General features: G+C 38.9%; 1 protein-coding gene across 1 annotated transcript; it reads left to right on the top strand.

Annotated features, from left to right (window-relative positions):
- Positions 1 to 9,970: 9,970 nt before the first annotated feature.
- Positions 9,971 to 10,876, top strand: LOC102282433 (olfactory receptor 4C3D). Its single transcript, XM_005910672.2, has one exon. It carries the CDS (start codon positions 10,127 to 10,129, stop codon positions 10,874 to 10,876), a length of 750 nt encoding a protein of 249 aa, XP_005910734.2. The 5' UTR covers positions 9,971 to 10,126.
- The last annotated feature ends 11,015 nt before the right edge of the window (positions 10,877 to 21,891 follow it).

Raw genomic sequence — 21,891 nt, forward strand, 5'->3', positions numbered from 1 at the left:
GCTGGTGAAGGTATTCACAGAGCTGAAGAAAGTCCTTTCCTTGAAGTGGAGAAACCCACCATGGGAAGCCTTCAATTGATGAGGAGGTTGAAAAGCTGAAAGCTGAGTTAAATAGTTAATTATAAGGTTTTAGGATCTATGATAATATCTGCGTGCAAAAATGGTCTGCAGTAGAGACAGTCCCTTCTTCCTAGGGACAGTTCAAGCCCTCATTAAAGCTATGGGTAAAACTTTAAACCATCTGTCTTGTATCTCCTGAGTTAATTTACACAGATGTTTCTTAATAATGTCATTAGCCTTTTCAACTTTTGCTGCAGATTGGGGTCTCCAGGAACAGTGTAAGTGATATTCTATTCCTAGAGCTTTAAACACCACTTGATTTACAGTAGTTTTAAAGATGGAGCCATTGTCATTTAAGATTCCATTTACATCATGAGAAGTCAGTACAGTAAGATTTTGCCCATTAGTAAACTTATGAGCTTTAGGCATTAGCAAAACAATGGAGCAATTCAGTTCAGTTCAGTTCAGTCACTCAGTCATGTCTGACTCTTTGTGTCCCAATGGATGGCAGCACACCAGGTCTCCCTGTCCATTGCCGAATAACAGACTTTACACAAACTCATGCCCATTGAGTTGTTGATGCCATCCAACCATCTCATCCTCTGTCGTCCCCTTCTCCTGCTGTCAATCTTTCCCAGCATCATGGTCTTTTCAAAAGAGTCAGCTCTTCGCATCAGGTGACCAAAGTACTGGAGTTTCAGCTTCAGCATCAGTCTTTCTAATGGATATTCAGGATTGATCTCCTTTAGGATGGACTGGTTGGATCTCCTTGCAGTCCAAGGGACTCTCAAGAGTCTTCTCCAATATGCCATGATCTTAGTTTTCTGAATGTTGAGCTTTAAGCCAACTTTTTACTCTCCTCCCTTAGACCTTTTTTCAGTAACAACTGAACTCTAAACCTTTCTGCAAACTCTAAGTTGGAGCCTGCAAGAGAGCAGTTTTAAAAGACTTAAAATTATTTTGAGTCTCTGGGGACCAAACCAGATTGCCAGTTTGGGCCTACTGAGTTTCAGTTATAAGTTTTTATAAAGGACAGACAAGTTCTTAATAACCCAGGATCCAAATGTAGCAGTAGCCTGTAATGCCCAAGAACCTTCGCAATTGTCTTAAAGTCATATTTGGCTCATTTAGGAATTTCAGACAATAAAGTATAAGGATTGGATATACATTATTTATATATCTAGAACAAGTCTCCATTTATCACTTGACATTTTTTACACCCAAAATAGGAGTGTTGCATGGACCAGTACAGGAAATTAATGTCCCCTGCTCCTTTAAATTCTCAATGATGGGTTTTCAGTTCAGTTCAGTTCAGCCACTCAGTCATGTCTGACTCTTTGCAACCCCACAAATTGCAGCATGCCAGGCCTCCTTGTCCATCACCAAGTCCGGAGTTCACTCAGACTCACGTCCATCGAGTTGGTGATGCCATCCAGCCATTTCATCCTCTGTCATCCCCTTCTCCTCCTGCACCCAATCCCTCCCAGCATCAGAATCTTTTCCAATAAGTCAACTCTTCACATGAGGTGGCCAAAGTATTGGAGTTTCAGCTTTAGCATCAGTCCTTCCAATGAACACCCAGGACTGATATCCTTTAGAATGGACTGGTTGGATCTCCTTGCAGTCCAAGGGACTCTCAGGAGTCTTCTCCAACACCACAGTTCAAAAGCATCAATTCTTCGGTGCTCAGCTTTCTTCACAGTCCAACTCTCACATCCATACATGACCACTAGAAAAACTATAGCCTTGACTAGATGGACCTTTGTTGGCAAAGTAATGTCTCTGCTTTTGAATATGCTATCTAGGTTGGTCATAATGGGTTTTAACCCTTCCTTAACCTTGGGATTTAGTGGGTGTTGCTTTTGATGTGAAAATAGGTGAAGGTCATTGAGCTTGATAACGACAGAAACAGTGTTTTGTGCTCGACCCAATTTTTCCATCAGCTCACACTTTAGGGTTTACATTTTATTCAATTAAAATAGCAGGTTCCATATTCATGAGAACGGAGGCCTGGACCTTGCTCAGTATATCCCCAGAAGGGGTAATGGAGACTCTGGCATGATTAGAAACTTTCGAAAGTAGCACAGAGCCCTAGTTGCAGCTTAAAGGATGACTGAAATAATATCATTTGGCTCGTGAAGACAGCCCCATTACAGTAGTGGATTGGGAGGAAAGCAGACCACAGGTTTCAGTGAGCACAGAGAAATTTCCCCCAGTGTCCAAAAGAAATCAAATGATTGACCCTTTACAGTTATTAATAACCAGGTTTCCTCAGGTGTAATTAGGACGAGAGCTTTTGTGGGGACCCCTGGGCACGTTTGGTTCTGATTGTCTCGAAAGCCTGACCTCTGGGGCCTACACCACAGAGGCCAGTCTCTCCTCCAGTGTGGTCCTTTGCAGACCGGACATGGAGCCGGTGGCAGCTTACATGCCTGAGGGTGATCCTGCTTGAGATGCCCCTCCTTTCCACAGTAATAACAAACTCATCCCTTTTAACCTGCATCCCTCTGGGCATTTTTCTCAGGCTGTTTCAGACCAGGTCTAACAGCCATGCTGGGGCTTCAGTCTTTTGTCCATTTCTTTTTTGCTCTTATTTTTCTCCTCATATTCTCTACAATAATATAGGGTCTGAACCAACTGCAACAATTTTTCTAAAGACTGATTTGTTCCAAACACTTGTTTTAGTAACTAATAGCAAATATCTGGAGCTAATTGAGTGAGAAATCTATCTTTTAAGATTATTTCTCCCTCTGAACTTTCAGGATCAACATCAGTAATCTTGCAGAGAGCTTGCCATAGTCTAGGAGTTTACCAGGAGTTTCTTTCTCTCCCTGTTCTATGTCAGCCAACTTAGCATAGTTTAAAGTGTTTGTGTGCACTTGCTTGAGTCTTTCAAGAATACATCTGACAAAGTGGCTGTTATGTGAACCACTTGGCTCCCAGAAGGTAGGGGGGCTATTTCATGTTCCCTATTTCCCTTATCTCACATTAAAGCCATTTATCTCCAAAATTAGTAGCTTACCCAAAATCTCAAGTTTTTGAGTCAGGGGGTCAGCGTCTGTCCCAAGACATGTCCTCTAAATAGTCTAATGAGACTGAGGCAACCTGTCCTAAAAGGGTGCCCTCTGATTCTCAGCCTGTTCAGTTTGGAACCCCAGATACAAGGACAAAGTAAGAGGACTGGAGGGAGCTGAAGGTTTCAGACACAAATTTTCACCCTTAGGACATAAGTCTGGCATGTCTCACAGAGAGATAAAGAGCAACATGTATGTCACTTCTACCCATTTTTCTTGTTTTCTACATAACTGGTCTAGTTGTAAAACAGTATCATAATTAAAAAGCCCTTCAACAGGCCAGTGTCCCCCATCTTCCAAAGGATACTGTGGCCATTCAGTATCACAGAATAAGATCAAGCATGTCTTTTTAAAAAAATTCTGCGGATCAAACTTGTCCCAGTTTTGTAAATGCATTGTAATGAAGTGTTTCTGGAACTGATAGCTCCCATCTGTAAGAGAGAAAAAAGTGGCATCCACAGCCATGGCTTTTTTACACCAGAAGCATCCTCCCCTACCCTAGACAGGGGTGTAGACAGACTTTCCACTGAATCCTTCCTTCCCTGTCAGACTTAGCCCGTCCCCTACCAATGCAGGCATCTTACTCATCCCTCCCAGTTCTACCACTGAGGCAGGGTAGAATGCACCAGAGGTAGACCTGATGGCATCCCAGATTGATTTTCAGTTCCTTATCACCAAGACCTTTGTTTGATTTGCTCTTTTTTCTGCTGCCACCCAGAGTGTTAACAGTGTAGCTTTCCAGAATCTTTCCCAAGCTAGGACTACTAGGGGGAGCATCCATCTTTCATATCCTTATGCACATTTCTGAATACAGTCCTGACCACAGTAGAAGCAGTGAGTCATGAAGGGCTGAAAGACAATGAAGATTCCCTTGTGAGTGTCACCACACCAGCATAGCAAAAAAGGTGGTGGAGGGTTGGCCAGTGAGGAAAAAGCAATTTTTGTCCTCAAGCTACTGGGGCCAATCCTTCTGGTTCATTCCCACGGATTCCACAAAAGGAATATCTAAGGAGTTGAGACAAAAGCCACCAGAGAGCCTCCTCTGGTCCACTAAGAACTAGTGATGCCAAAGGAAGAAGCCCCTTGCACTTCCAATCTGACCAGATCCTGAAATTCCTGGTCTGTGTCCTCAAAAACCTCACGGTCACCAGCAGTGCCTCTATCCACAAAGATCGGTGGCACAGCCATGACAAAGACTCACTTTCAGGTGGCTGGCCCCTGAGGTGGGCAGACAAAAGAGACTGCCCTCTACCCTGAGAGACGTTCCTGGAGCTAGAGCTCTGCCTCACTCCCAAACATGTTCCTGTAAATTTCGGCTCCTAGCAAGGCTAGGCTTCCATACTTGTGGTCTAAGTAACAATACGTAGTAACAGTATGGATCACAATTCCCTTGAGAAGTCAATAATCTGATAGATTAGGTTAGTAGTTGTAATTTCCCATGCAATTATGAAATGGTAAAAGAGACCAGGAAAAGGTGACTGAGAAAGGGAAGTTCGGTCCACATGCTTTGCCCATCTCTGGCCGCTCCCCTGGGAGGGACATTGGGTGTCTCTTGGCATTGGCAGATCAGTATAAACCCTTGACAAGGCTCTCCTTTGGAGGGCTGCCTTCAGTCATTACAAGGCACTGTGAAGCCACAAAGCAGGGTTCATCAATTCTTCAGGGTGTGTCATTCATTCACATAGGCACACCATAGAGTTAGTAAGTAAAGCAGGAAACATGTATACTGAGAAAGCAGACAGGCTAGAGCTCTGATTGTTCTTACCTTGTCCTGAAGATCCTGGATGAGCCCCCAAGATGATAGCTTATGGTGAAATTTGTTAGATTTGTGATCTCCAAAGAAGATTTATCTTCGGGACCAGGGACCAGGCTTCATCACTCAAGAGCATTTATGTAGCAGAATTTATTAAAGTGAAAAAGGACAGAGAAACCTTCTGACATAGACATCAGAAGGGAGATGGAGTGTGCCCCCCTCAGTAGTCTAAGCAAGAGAGTTATACAGTTTTTAAATTAATTATTACAATAAATAAAAATAATGTCTCAAGGTTGTAAAGATCTTACCATAACCACTCCCACAATTTATATTTTAAGATAACAGGATTAGCCAGAAGGAAGGAGAAATCATCCTCAAGAAGGACACTTTGCTGTTACATATAATCCTTACTAAGGAATGTAGGGAAAAAAGAAAAAGATAAAAAAGTTTGTCCTTTCCTCTTCCTTGAGAATTCCAGACCCCTATCTCCTCTTTGAGAGTCCCAGGCCCTTTTCTCCTCCTCAGGGACCCCAGACTTCTTATCAACCTGCCAAGGAATTGATTCTCTCACCCCTGAGTTTGAGAATCTGTATTGCTGTATCTGTATGATCCAAACCACTTTGTCCTTGGATTTGTATTCTGGAAACAGACTTTCATGGTATAGTTCCAGGAACTCCTCTTTTGAAAACTTATTTTCATGCACAGCCTTCATTGATTTAGGCCTAGCTCCACTCTTTCCCTTTAATGCTAGTCTAGCATTTGGGAATTGGGTGAGGCAGGCGTATAGGTTCTAAAGCAATCTATCTACCCAACACTGTAGATTTTTAAGTAGAAGCTGGATGACTACTCAATAGGCCATCGTGAATGGACTTCAATCTTTTATGAGGTTGAGAATAATAACCATGTCAGTATATACTAATTATCTGATTTGATTCTGGTTTTCATTTCAGAGTTGATAGAAGAGTGCTAGACATTTTTTTGTGAAAACACTTTTGCAAAATCCATATATCCTATAGTTCTTTATATAGTTTAAAATCCTCTTTCAGACTGTCTTTGGCATTTCCCACCACAAATAGCATTATAGCACTCTAAAATTGAAGATCATGGCATCTGGCCCCAGCACTTGATGGCAAATAGATCATAAAAAAACATAAATAGTGACAGACTATTTCCTTGGGCTCTAAAATCACTGCAGATGGTGAATACAGCCATGAAATTAAGATTCTTGCTCCTTGTGGGGGGGAAAAAATCTGTGACAAACCTAGACAGTGTATTAAAAAGAAGAGACAATACTTTGCCAACAAAGACCAGTCTAGTCAAAGCTATGATGTGAGAATTGGATCATAAAGAAGGCTGGGAGCCAAAGAACTGATGCTTTCAGGCTGTGGTGCTGGAGAAGACTCTTAGAGTCCCTTGGACAGCAAGGAGATCAAACCAATCAATCCTAAAGGAAATCAACCCTGAATATTCATTGGAAGGACTGATACTAAAGCTGAAGCTCCAGTAGTTAGGCCAATTGATGCGACGAGTCAAAGCAATGCAAAAGACCCTCATAGTGGGAAAGGTTGTGGGCGAGCAATTGAAGATGAGATGGTTGGATGGCATCATTGACTCACCGGAAATGAGTTTGAGCAAACTCAGGGAGATAGTGAAGGACAGGGAAGGCTGATGTGCTGCAGCCACCACAAAGAGTTGGACACAACTGAGCAACTGAACAACAACAATATTGGAGTTTCTAGTTAAGCTAGGTTTGACCACATGATTTCGTTTTTCTTAATAGCTTTTCTTTCATGACGCATGCCGCTCACAATGATCATATTCTCTGGAGTCAATCTAGAGGTAAGTACAAGTTATTTTTATTCTTATCATTGAGAGTATATCTGAACATTATGTGGTGAGTATGATTTATATAGGAGCATTTCTGAGACTAATTGAATCATTTTTACAAAATAATTTCAAATATTGGGATTTATTTCTCTCAGTAAATAATTTTTATAGATCTTACAGTTTGTAGCAGCATAAATGTTTCATGTCACTTTAGCTGTAATTCTGTAATTTAACATACGGATCCTGGTCCAGTATTTATTGTCCTAGCTTCTTATTTACATCTGGCAAATGACATTCTCATTCCCTGTCTTACATTTACTTGCTATAAGTTGTGAATGTTTTATTTCTATTCTATACGGATATTATACAATGAAATTCAAATGACTGTAATATGTTTTCACATCTCTAAGTATAGCTAAATAATCTATTTATTTCCATCATTATCATGTTAACCTCATTCCAGAATTGGCACAAAAGCTACTTTGAAGAAGTACTGTAAATTTCACATGGTGTGAAGTGCCAATATTATAATTTCATCAATAATTATCACTTAACATATATTTAAAAGGGCTTGTGAAGTGGTGCTAGTGGTAAAGAACTAACCTGCCAAAGCAAGACATGTAAGAGATGGGTTTGATTCCTGGGGTAGGGAGATCTCCTGGAGGCGAATATGGCAACCCATTCCACTATTCTTCCCTGGAGAATTCCATGGATAGAGGAGCCTAGTGGGCTACGGTCCACAGAGACGTAAAGAGTGGGACATGACCAAAGCGACTTAGGACATATATTTGAAAACAATATGTTAAAATTCTGATTTGAGTAAAGAGTAGATTAGAATGCAAATAATTTTAATAAAATTTAAATATCTATTAGTTACCCACATAGGTTTAATTTACACAGTACTAAATATTCAGACTCCATAATTAGCCCATAATAAACCCACTTAAATTCATAAGTGGTCAACTATTTTTTGTTGTTGTTTATTTTCCTCCTGTCATTGGATTTTGCTTTCATGCAAACTTAGGGAGGAATTTGAAATTAAAAGTGAATGCTCTAAAAGTTCTTCTCTGCTGTTCAGTTAATTTCAGGAAACAATTGCATTATTGGCAAGACCCGCTAATGATGATGAAATACCCTTGAGATCCCATTAACTACAGCCAAGAAGGAAACTTTACAAATTTGTCCACAAATAGAATACATGTTTCTACTTTTAAAGTTCATGCAAAGGAACCATTTTATAAGCCAACAAAGACACTTATCATAGCTGAGCCAATTGGCATTTTAAAATCTTGCATTTGCTTCTTTCTTGATGAACAGCTTCTTTAGGACCTAATATAGACCTACATCAGACCCGTTCATAGGTGAGATTTTTTTTTTTTCCCCCAAGAAATCATACACTGTTTATCATAGACTCTCAGGTAGAAATGGATGTTGTAACATATTATCACCTCTCACATTCAACTATTTAACACTAAAATGAGTTTTCAGCATACAGACCATCAAGGAAGATAGATTTCAAGTACAATACTACTAATTTAGAAGTAGAGTTTTTTTTTAATTGCTATATATTTAAATTAGTAAGAAAATAATAAAATTAATTAGATTAACTTAGAATAAACAATTCAAATTTTCATCCAAAATTTTCTCCACTTTGTGTTACAAATGATGGCTATTCTGGTGATGCTGAACAATTTTTTAAAATATCTCTGCTAAAAAGTACATTGTTCAGACATGCACTATATTTCAATTAACCATTTCTCCAGTGTTGAGCATTCTATATGGTTTTAAATTTTCCACAGTTATTAATAATTGTGTTGAGCATATTGGTAAAGAATAAGTTTTCTACTTTGAAAATATTTCCACTAGGTCTTATTCCTCAAAAGAGTGTTTGAGGAAGAAACACTGAAGAAGAAGTGTCACTAAAGAAAACTGAAAACTCAAATTATTTATTCAGAGATACTTCTAAAAGTTTTATTATATTAATTATATCTAACTCTTAGTCTTTGTACACTATACCCTTTTCTGTTCTGTTGAGGGATCCTATATTAGAATAAGAAATTACAATGAAGCTCTTATCATTTGTTTCCTTATAATTTTAAGTTTTGGAATTAGTGGTTAATGGTTGATTTACAACGTTGTGTTTATTCTTTAAAGATTTTTTGAAGTGGGGACTTTTTAAAGCTTTTATTGAATTTGTTACAATATCACTTCTGTTATTCTTCATTTTGGACTTTTGGCCATGAAGTATGGGGATATGACCTCCCCAATGAGGGAGTGAATCAGCACCCCTGCACTGGAAGCCTCAGTCTTAACCACTAGAACACCAGGAAAGTTCCTGTTGTGTTCATCGTGGACAATTAAAAATAAAGATTTTTATCCATTTATCTTTGAAGGGAAAGTGTATTTGCTAATTATACTTTACTGAATTTATGTTTCTGCTTTTCTTTGGGAAATTTATAACTCCAAATTTCTCACTCTATTATTTATGCAATAGTCTGTATTCAATTTCTTATGGGAAGATGGGAGAGAGCGCGAGAAGGCATGTAGCTTATGTATTCCAGCTTGGTACCAGGTAGAGCTGGTCATTAGTGGCATATGCATATTCCCTAAACTGTCTACTTATGATAAATATTTATTGACCACGTCTTTCTTTCCTCAGTAAGAGCTAGGGTTCAGATGAAAATTTTCATGGTGAAGGGAATAACTTACCAGTGAGTAGCACTTCTTACCTTACAAGATGCATCTGAGAATGACAATTTGCAACCTCACAGACACAGAGGAGCCAACAGAAGGAAATGGCAACCCACTCCAGTAGTCCTGCCTGGGAAATCCCATGGAGCCTGGTGTGCTACAGTCCATGGGGGTAGCAAAGAACCATATGTGAGTTAGTGAACAACAATAAGACAAAGACGAGGGCATGGAAACATGGGACACAGAGATAATTCAGCTGAGTCATATGGAGTTGGACAATGGAGGAGAATCCAGATCTTATGTAAATATCTTAGTGTTTTCTGTAAATTACACATCAAATGTTGTCCTACAGGGGGCAGGCACTAGATGTCTGAAGAAATGACATGCATCACCAAGGAAGTAAGAGGCCAAAGACATGCTCTGGAGTCACGGGGACTGCTTGGTCTTCGCTCTAAGAAATGCAGACTATAATTCTCTCATGATTAAAATCTATCATTTATTATTATTTTGTAGATAATTCAGGCCCCAGGAATGCATCAGCTCCTAAATGGATCCTATGCCTCCTCACAACGTGACCAAATTTGTTCTCCTGGGACTCACACAGAATCCACACTTGCAGAAAATACTCTTCATTGTCTTTTTGCCCATTTTCTTATTCACGGTGCTGGCCAACCTGCTCATTGTCATCACCATCTCCTTCAGCCCAACACTTTCTGCCCCCATGTACTTCTTCCTCACTCACTTGTCCTTCCTAGATGCCTTCTTGACCTCTGTCACCACGCCTAAATTGATCATTGATCTGCTGTACCAGAGGACAACCATCTCCTGGAGTGCCTGCCTGACTCAGCTCTTTATGGAACATTTCCTGGCAGGATCAGAGGTCACTATCCTCATTGTCATGGCCTATGACCGCTACGTGGCCATCTGCAAGCCTCTGCACTACACGGCCATCATGCGACAGGGGCTCTGCCAGTTCCTGGTGGTGGTGGTCTGGACTGGGGGGATCCTGCATGCTACTGTGCAAATTCTTTTCACCATGGACTTGATCTTCTGTGGTCCCAATGTCATTGATCACTTCATGTGTGATTTCTTCTCACTGTTGGAACTTGCCTGCAGTGACACCTATAGACTTGGAGTGGTGGTGTCAGCTAACACGGGGGGGATGTGTTTGCTTATTTTTTCCATGCTCCTCATCTCCTACATAGTCATCTTGAGCTCCCTGAAATCCCATGGCTCTGAAGGACGACGCAAAGCCCTCTCTACATGTGGTGCCCACTTCACAGTAGTGGTAATGTCTTTTGTCCCTTGTATATTCACTTACACACGTCCTGTGGCTGTTTACCCTGCAGACAAGTGGGTGACTGTGTTCTTTGCAATCCTTACTCCTATGTTTAATCCTATCATTTATACAGTGAGAAACATAGAGGTGAAAAATTCCATAAGGAGTTTGTTGAAGAGGGGAGTAATTTAGGCTTGTCACGATGCCAAGAAAGTGATTATTTATATACATAGGTAGAATTGTACCTGTTGTAAATTGTGAGAGTAAAGGTTCTGAGGATCATTGACAGAAAAAAAAAAAAAAAAGCCCAGAAACTATTTGTTGATTATTTAACATTGGCACATTTTAGATATTTTGATAAGTTTTAATATACTTTCTAGAGTCTTCAATGTTCATGTTCATAGCTTCAGATTAGGCAAAGGAAAGAACTATAATCTTCTAGTTTCATGATTTTAGAGTATGTTTTACTCCAGTGTCTTCCATTTACTTTACTAAATTCTGCATACATGTTACTTGGGAGAAATCAGTTTTTTCTTCACAGAACATTGACTCAGATCTTCTATTTTTCCATAGCCTGTAGTAAAGCAAATAAGGGATAGACATTTTTTCAATAGATCCATTGAGAAGGAGCAGTTGAGTGAAGGAATTGCAGCTGATTTTTTTTCCCCTATGAATTTAACAAAAGTCAAAAGTGAGGCACCAAGAAAATGAAGAAGGAAAAATTCAAAATCTAATTGTTTCCTTGCCACTAAAAATAGGCCAGAAATTTTAGAATTACTCATTTGCTCTATTTTTTTAGAATTTTATTTTTAATTAAAGAGTAATTAGTCTATAATATTGTGATATTTTTTGCCATACAACAACATGAATCCCTCCTTCCTGAACCCCCCTCCCACTTCAGTCCCAATCCCACCCCTCTAGGTTGGCACAGAGCGTTGGCTTTGGGTTCCCTGGGTCATACAGCAAACTCCCACTGTCTATCCATTTTACATATGGTAATGTGTACTTTTTTGTGCTACTCTTTTAAATCTTCCTGCCCTCCCCTTCTGCCACTGTAATCACAAGTCTGTTGTTTATGTCTGTGTCTCTTTTGCTGCTTTGCAAATAGGATCATCAGTACTATCTTTCTAGATTCCGTATATATCTTTTAATATACTATATATGAGTTTCTTTTTCTGACTTACTTAACTCAGTTTAATAGGCTCTATGTTTATCCATCTCGATGAAACTGACTCAAATGCATTTATTTTAAAGCTAGGCAATGTTCCATTGTGTGTATGTATGACAATTTCCTTATCCAGTCATCTATCAATGGACATCTAGATTGTTTCTATGTGCTAACTATTATACATAGTGCCTCAGTGAACCCTGGAGTGCATGTGTCTTTTTCAGTTATGGTTTTCTTAAGGTATATGCCCAATAGTGGGATTGTTGTGTCATATGGTAGTTTAGTTCCTAGTTTTTATTTATTATTATTATTTTTAATATAAATTTATTTATTTTAATTGGAGGTTAATTACTTTACAATATTGTATTGGTTTTGCCATACATCAATATGAATCCACCACGGGTATACACATGTTCCCCATCCTGAACCCCACTCCATTCTCTTTCCCATACCATCCCTCTGGGTCATCCCAGTGCACAAGCCCCAAGCATCCAGTATCATGCATTGAACCTGGACTGGTGATTCGTTTCATATATGATAATGTACATATTTCAATGCCATTCTCCCAAATCATCCCACTCTCTCCCTCTCCCACAGCGTCCAAAAGACTATTCTATACATGTGTGTCTCTTTTCCTGTCTTGCATACAGGGTTATCATTGCCATCTTTCTAAATTCCATATATATGCGTTATGTTTTTCTTTCTGGCTTACTTCACTCTGTATAATCGGCTCCAGTTTCATCCACCTCATTAGAACTGATTCAAATGTATTCTTTTTAATGGCTGTGTAATACTCCATTGTGTATATGTACTACAGCTTTCTTATCCATTCATCTGCTGATGGGCATCTAGATTGCTTCCATGTCCTGGCTATTATAAACTGTGCTGTGATGAACATTTGGGTACACATGTCTCTTTCCATTCTGGTTTCCTCGGTGTGTATGCCCAGCAGTGGAATTCCTGGATCATAAGGCAGTTCTATTTCCAGTTTTTTAAGGAATCTCCACACTGTTCTCTATAGTGGCTGTAACAAATGGGACCTAATTAAAATTAAAAGCTTCTGCACAACAGAGGAAACTATAAGCAAGGTGAAAACACAGCCTTCAGAATGGGTGAAAATAATAGCAAATGAAGCAATGGACAAACAACTAATCTCAAAAATATACATGCAACACCTGGAGCTCAATTCCAGAAAAATAAACGACCCAATCAAAAAATGGGCCAAATAACTAAATAGACATTTCTCCAAAGAAGGCATACAGATGGATAACAAACACATGAAAAGATGCTCAACATCACTCATTATCAGAGAAATGCAAATCAAAACCACAATGAGGTACCATTTTGCACCAGTCAGAATGGATGCGATCCAAAAGTCTACAAGCAATAAATGCTGGAGAGGGTGTGGAGAAAAGGGAACCCTCTTACACTGTTGGTGGGAATGTTCCTGGTTTTTAATGGAATCTCCATACTCTTCTCCATAGTGGCTGTGTCAATTTGCATTCCCACCAACAGTGTGTAAGAGGGTTCCCTTTTCTTCACACATTATCCAGCATTTATTGCTTGTAGATTTTTTTTATAATGGCCATCTATGTTCTTAAATAGCCTTAGTTGTCTGTGGCATGTGTAGGTCTATAAATAAGAAAATTATCTGCAGTCTTAATGATTCAATTTGTCTCTTGAGAAGATGGTGTCAAACTTGTGGTAGTCTTGTCTCATCTGTAACAGTATATTTCAGCACTACAAGCTTTTTCTTTTTGAAATTTGCAGTTACATCACTTCACTTGTATGAAAGCACAACAATAGAATAGTAACAGAGGTGTTTTTTTTTTTTTTTTTTTTTAAGAAAAAATCCCCTTCCTTTTTCTTATTCATAAAAGTGAAGTGGTTAATGTGAACTTTCTGGATAGTTCGGATACTTGCAATGCTCCTCGCTGCACCTAGAGGACATCAGGTCATCTTACATTATTACATCACTCTTTAATAATCAGGGCTTCTCTGACTGTCTAAGCAGACGGAAGTGCCATGTACTCAGTTGGGTGTCTGATTCTGTGACCCTGTGGATGGTAGCATTCCAGACTCCTCTGTCCATGGACTTTTCCAGGCAAAAATACTGGAATGGGTTGCCATTTCCTCCTCTAGGGAATCTCCTTGACCCAGGGATCAAATATGACTGTCTCATGTTTCCTGAATTGCAGGAGGATTCTTTACATGTTGAGTCAACTTCTCTGGCTACAACATGCCATGTTTCTTTTCACAAATGCTGCTTGGTCAAACTCAGTGGTCAACTGGAGTTATTTATTTCATGATTTGACCACACAGCAATGCCAGAGCATGGTACTGGGTGAGTATATTCACTAAGCTGTTCAAGTTTGTCCCCAGGAGACAGGAATATACAGTGGAAAAAAGATTCCCTCTTCAACTGCATTCCCTTACATCATATATAAAATACACCTAAAGTAGATTAAAGACCTAAATTAAGACTGGCCACTATAATACTCCTAGAGAAAAATCTAGAAGAAACATGCTTTGACATAAGTTGCAGCCATATTGTTTTTGGAATTGTCTCCTAGATGTGTCTTTGTTTTGTTTTACAGGAATAAAAGAGTAAAGAGCTCTCTGTGGTCTCAAAAGAAAGCTTCTTTATTTTCAAAGTCCTCATCTTCTTGGGCTTAATTTCTTTAGTACTTTATCATCTCAGAACTTATAATAGTTTCGAAAATGTGAAAATGGGCACAGGTGAGAAAGACTTAGTAGACCATTTTATTTCACTTCTAAACAGTGTTTTAAAGGAGATTCCTATAAACAGGCCATATACAGATAAACCCCAGACAAAATAAAACAGAAAAAAAAATTAGTTAAATAATACACAGGGAGACTTCCCTGGACATTTAATACTTAAGAGTTTGACTAACAATGTAGGGGACACAGGTTCAATCCCAGGTCGGGGAGGATTCCACATGTCCTGAAGCAACTAAGCCCGCAGGCCACAAATACTGAGCCCAGTTGCTCAACTACTGAATCCACAAGCCTATGTCCCTGCTCCACAACAAGAGAAGCCAAAGCAAGGCAACCCCATCACATAGCAAAGAAGAGTATCCCCTGCTTGCCATGGCTAGAGAAAGCCTGAGTGCAGCAAGTAAGACCCGGGGCAGTTGAAAACACATAAATAAATAAGCCACACAGGTTAAGGATATCTATACTTGTATGAGTCTTAGCTTTTCTCTCTAAAAACAGCAGGATTGCATTATCCGGGGGGGGGGGGAATTAATTTAAATCAGGATGTTCGCAAAATATAAATTAAATACAAGAAAAATATTTTGTTTAGTTCACTGATTAATGGGAGAACTAGTAAGATATTATAAATCAGTCAAAAGGAAACGCTGATGTACCATTTTTAACATTGTCTAATTAGGAAAGTGTAATTAATTTATTTATTGTTATTGTTCAGTCACTCAGTTGTGTCCTATTTTCTGTGACCCTATGGACTGCAGCATGACAGGCTTCCCTGTCCATCACCAGCTCCTGGAGCCTACTCAAACTCATGTCCATCAAATCAGTGATGCCATCCAACCATCTCGTCCTCTGTTGTCCCCTTCTTCTGCCTTCAGTCTTTCCCAGCATGAGTCTTTTCCAGTGAGTCTTCTTCACATGTGATTCTTCACATCACATCTTTACTTTTTCATATTTTATTACTATAAAACCCTTCTTATATTTCTTACTCACACTAACAGCAATTCTCCAAGGTAGGTATAATTATGATTATTCCATTTTACTGATGAGGAGGAATAAAGTTCAAAAGAGCTAAATAATCTACATATTATCAGAGACAGAGCTTGTATTCAGATCATCATTCTTCTAAATTCAAATTTTACTCTTCCTAAATCATTTCAAAGAATCTAAGAGAAAAGAGAGCATGTTATCGGAATCTCTCTTGTTTTCTAGAAGTTGGAAGGCATTCTATAGTATTTACATACCTCTATAGTGTGCCTACCTATAGAAGCAGTTGGTTCTCAGAAAGCTGTATGCCTTGCTAGTGGAATATAAATTAAGAAGAAGATAACTAATAGTTAAATTTATATTTTGCTTTTTGTTCTCTTGGGAAAAATTATCAGTGATTATGAAAATTAATTGTACAGTATTTAAGCTGTTGGCAATGATACCTCACTCCAGTACTCTTGCCTGGAAAATCCCATGGACAGAGAAGCCTGGTAGGCTGCAGTCCATGAGGTTGCTAAGAGTCAGACACGACTGAGAGACTTCACTTTCAGTTTTAACTTACATGCATTGGAGAAGGAAATGGCAACCCACTCCAGTGTTCTTGCCTGGAGAATCCCAGGGACAGGGGAGCCTGGTGGGCTGCCATCTATGGGGTCGCACAGAGTCAGACACGACTGAAGCAACTAAGCAGCAGCAGCAGCAGAAAAATTTGAAGTGATATCAAATGGTCACAACAACATCATTAAATTAAAATTTCACTTTCTTAACATACTAAAAAGATGGAGGACCATAAAGATCATATAATCAGCTTTGATTTATCCTTTAAGTCTGGAATCTTTGTTACTGTCTCTCCAATGTTTTAAACCACTCTGTCCTTGGAGTTGTATTCTGGAAACACAGTTTACCAATATAGTTCCAGGAACTTCTTGAGTGAAAAACTATTTTATGATCAGCTTTCATTGAGTTAGGCCTAACTCCATTCTCCTTCCATTGTATGCTTCTCTAGTGCTTGGGGAGTTGGACTAGATATGTGTAGGGGAAAGGTGTAGGGGATATGGGATAGGTGTAGGGGAAAAATGTAAGGGGTAGGGGATAGGTGTAGGGGAAAGGTGCTGGGAAAGATTGAAGATAGGAGGAGGAGATGACAGAGGATGAGATGGTTAGATGGCATCACCGATTCAATGGACATGAGTTTGAGTAATCTCTGGGAGTTGGCGATGGACAGGGAGGCCTGGCATGCTGTGGTACATGGGGTAGCAGAGTCAGACATGACTGAGTGACTGAACTGAACTGAGGGGTTCTTAAGCAACCTCTCTACTCAGCACTGTAGTTAATTAGATAGATATTGGATGACCACTCAATGAGTCATTGTAAATGGATTTCCATCTTTTATGAAGTTGAGAATGATAACTTTGTCAGTCCACACTAATTCTTTGATCTGACACTAGTTTTCATTCCAGAGTTGAAAGAAGAGTTCAAGACATTTTTACAATGATACTTCAACAAAATTTGTATCTCTTATATTTCTTTGTGTGTGTGCTCAGTTACTCAGTCCTGTCTTCAGTGTTCAGATTCCATAGACTATAGCCTGCCAGGCTTCTCTGTCCATGGGAGTATCCCAGCAGGAATACTGGAATGGATAGGCATTTCCTCCTCCAGGGCATCTTCCTTATCCAGGGATAGAAAAGCTCTGCTGTCTCCTGCAGCTCCTGCATTGCAGGCAGATTCTTTATGACTGAGCCACCTGGGAAGCCTTAGATAGTTTTAATGTTTCATTCAGACTATCTGAACATGGTGTGCAAGTGTGGTTCTATATAGGAATATTTCGGAGTTGAATTGAATAACATTTATTTATAAAATAATTTCAATATTGATATTTATTTATTTTAGTAGATAATTGTAATGGGCTTTACAGTTGGTGGCAATGTATGTGTCATTCTTCTTTAGTTGCAAAACAATAACTTAAAGATCAGTTCTTGGCCTAGGACTTAGTGACCTGGCTTCTTCTCCTTAGCAAATGACATTCTTATTCCATTTTTTTAAATTTTCTTGTTATAAATTGTGAATAATATTGTCTGTTATTTTAAAATTCCATATGAATATTATTCAATGAAAGTGGCTGAAATAAGCACATTTTACCATCTCTGCAGCAGCTGCTGCTGCTAAGTCGCTTCAGTCGTGTCCAACTCTGTGAGACCCCATAGACGGCAGCTCATCAGGCTCCCCCGTCCCTGGGATCCTCCAGGCAAGAACACTGGAGTGTGTTGTCATTTCCTTCTCCAATGCATGAAAGTGAAAAGTGAAAATGAAGTCGTTCAGTCGTGTCCGACTCTTCGTGACCCCATGGACTGCAGCCTACCAGGTTCCTCCATCCATGGAATTTTCTAGGCAAGAGTACTGGAGTGGGGTGCCAGTACCATCTCTATGTACAGGTGAATAATGTAATTGCTTTCATAATTATCATGCTTATCTAATTCTAGAACTGGCATAATAAACAACTACTTTAAGAAGTACTGTGAATTTCATCTTGTTTGAAGTGCCATTAATATAATGACTCATAGTTACTACTTAATGTATATGAAAGCAATATGTTAAAATCATGATTTTCATATGTAAGTTAAACCACAAATAACTATAATAAAGTTGAAATATCAATTATTTATCCACCTAAATGTTTAGTTTACACAATACTAAATACTCAGACATCATGATAAATTCATATGTTTTCACATACCTGAATTCATAAGAAATTAATGTTTCTTTTTTTCCCCCTCTTTTCATAGTGTTCTGTCTTCATGTAAACTCAAGAAGGAGGTCAAAATTAAAGATGCATAATAAAGAAAGTTCTCCTCTGCTGTTTAGGTAATTTTAGGAAACAACTGATTTGCTGGCCAAGTCTGCTAATATGGTGAAATACCTCTGAGGTTCTATTAGCCACAACTGAGAAGCTTTAGAGGATGTACCCACAAACAGGACATGTGGCTATTTTAAGGTTCCTCCAAAGGTACCACTTAAAAGTCAACAAAGACATTCACTGTACCTGAGCTAGATGGCAGATTTAAATCTTACATCGTTGCCTCTTTATTGGTGAACTGACACCTGCCTGGGGCCTGGCCTTGGACCTATGTCAGACATGTTTATAGATTAAATTGAAAGCATATAATCATAGACTCTCAGATTTCAATGTATCTTACAAATCATATTATCATCCTTCATCCTTATCTTTCCTACATTAGTGTGCATCTTTTTCAGCATATATAACATTTAAGAAAGATGGATTCAAGTACAATATTATCAATTTAGAAGTAGAAATATTTTGGGAACTTTTTTCCTTTTTGATATATACTTAAATTACTGAGAAGAAAAATAATATTAGTTAGAATTATATCATAATAAATGAATAATTCAAAGTTTCATCCAAATTTGCTAAAATTTATATTACAGCCTAAGGAGTTTCTTTGATATAGCACAATTTTAAAAATACCTCTGTTAAAAATTACACATTATTTAAGGAGATGCCTGTATTCCAATGATAAATTTCTCTAGTGTTCAACATTCCATATTGTTTCTAAATTTTCCACAGCTCTTAATAATTATGTTGGACACATTTGTAAATAATGATTTTTCTCCTTTAAAAATATTTTCCATTAGAGCTTATTTCTAGAAATAGTAGTATGGAGCCAAAGAAAAATGAAAACAGTAATTTCTTTTTATTTATTTATTTCTTTTTATTTTTTTTAAAATTTTTTATTCCTTTATTTCTCATGTGTTCCCCATCCTGAACCCTCCTCCCTCCTCCCTCCCCATACCATCCCTCTGGGTCGTCCCAGTGCACCAGCCCCAAGCATCCAGCATCGTGCATTGAACCTGGACTGGCATCTCGTTTCATACATGACATTTCACATGTTTCAATACCATTCTCCCAAATCTTCCCACCCTCTCCCTCTCCCACAGAGTCCATAAGCCTGTTCTATACATCAGTGTCTCTTTTGCTGTCTCGTATACAGGGTTATCATTACCATCTTTCTAAATTCCATATATATGCGTTAGTATACTGCATTGGTGTTTTTCCTTCTGGCTTACTTCACTCTGTATAATCGGCTCCAGTTTCATTCACCTCATTAGAACTGATTCAAATGTATTCTTTTTAATGGCTGAGTAATACTCCATTGTGTATATGTACCACAGCTTTCTTATCCATTCATCTGCAGATGGACATCTAGGTTGCTTCCATGTCCTGGCTATTATAAACAGTGCTGCGATGAACATTGGGGTACATGTGTCTCTTTCCCTTCTGGTTTCCTCAGTGTGTATGCCCAGCAGTGGGATTGCTGGATCATAAGGCAGTTCTATTTCCAGTTTTTTAAGGAATCTCCACACTGTTCTCCATAGTGGCTGTACTAGTTTGCATTCCCACCAACAGTGTAAGAGGGTTCCCTTTTCTCCACATCCTCTCCAGCATTTATTATTTGAAAACAGTAATTTCTATTTCTTCACAGTTATTTCTAAAATAATGTTATTATATTACTTATGTCTAACTCTTACCTTATGTACACCATACCCTTTTCTGATCTATTGGTATATCATATCTTAGAATAAGAAAATGCAATAAAGCTCATTTTTTTCCTCATAATTATAATTTCCAGTTTGACATCAATTTTTATTGGAGTATCGTTGACTTACAATGCTGTGGTTATTTTGGTAACTAAAAACTAAACTCTTTATTCATTTATCTTTAATTTTTTTAATTTATTATTATTATTTACTTTACAATATTGTATTGGTTTTGCCATACATTGACATGAATCCTCCATGAGTGTACATGTGTTCCCATCCTGAACCCCCCTCCCACCTCCCTCCCCATCCTATCCTTCTGGGTCATCCCAGTGCTCCAGCCCCGAGCACCCTTTATCATGAATCAAACCTGGACTGGTGATTTATTTCACATAGGATAATTTACATGTTTCAAAGCCATTCTCCCAAATCATCTCACCCTCACCCTCTCCCACAGAGTCCAAAAGACTGTTCTATACATCTGTGTCTCTCTTGCTGTCTCACACACAGGGTTATTTTTACTATCTTTCTAAATTTCATATATATGTGTTAGTATACTGTATTGGTGTTTTTCTTTCTGGCTTACTTCACTCTGTATAATAGGCCCCAGTTTCATACACTTTATTAGAACTGATTCAAAGGTATTCTTTTTAATGGCTAAGTAATACTCCATTGTATATATGTACCACATCTTTCTTATCCATTTGTCTGCTGATGGACATCTAGGTTGCTTCCATGTCCTGGCTATTATAAACAGTGCTGCGATGAACATTGGGGTACATGTATCTCTTTCAATTCTGGTTTCCTTGGTGTGTATGCCCAGCAGTGGGATTGCTGGGTCATATGGCAGTTCTATTTTCAGTTTTTTAAAGGAAAGACATATTTTGGTCGAGCACATTTTATTATATTTATGCTTAGTTTTCCATTTTGTTTGGGAAATGTATGTCCCCAAATTTCTCATTCTCTTAGTAATCCAATCACCTGTAACCAGGAATTATGGAAGATGGATACCATGGGAAAATTGGAGAAGGCTTGAGTATGCATGCAGCAGACACATAAAAGAGTGGAAAGATTCCTTCATGGATGGGTGCCTTGATGTTGTTTGGGAATGAACTTTCAGTTCTTAAGGGTATTTAACAGGGGCACTTTTCCTGAATTGTATACACAGATACCGGAGAAGGCAATGGCACCCCACTCCAGTACTCTTGTCTGGAGAATCCCATGGACAGAGGAGCCTGGTAGGCTGAAGTCCATGAGGTCACTAGGAGTCTGACACGACTGAGTGACTTCACTTTCACTTTTCACTTTCATGCATTGGAGAAGGAAATGACAACCCACTCCAGTGTTCTTGCCTGGAGAATCCCAGGGATGGGGGAGCCTGGTGGGCTGCCATCTATGGGGTCGCACAGAGTCAGACACGACTGAAGCGACTTAGCAGCAGCAGCATCATACACAGATACACATTCATATATAGGGTAAGTGTCCAATAAATATTTTTGTTATTACTTCTTTTTTTTTTTGCTTTTATGATTTTTTTTATTTTTAAAATTAAAAAAATTTCAGGCATACATGTGTTCCCCATCCTGAACCCTCCTCCCTCCCCCTTCCCATACCATCCCCCTGGGCCATCCCAGCGCACCAGCCCCAAGCATCCAGCATCGTGCACTGAACCTGGACTGGCATCTCGTTTCATACATGACATTTCACGTGTTTCAATGCCATTCTCCCAAAACTTCCCACCCTCTCCCTCTCCCACAGAGTCCAT

This window comes from Bos mutus, chromosome 19, assembly GCF_027580195.1.
Source record: "Bos mutus isolate GX-2022 chromosome 19, NWIPB_WYAK_1.1, whole genome shotgun sequence".
NCBI classification, from domain to species: Eukaryota; Metazoa; Chordata; class Mammalia; order Artiodactyla; family Bovidae; genus Bos; species Bos mutus.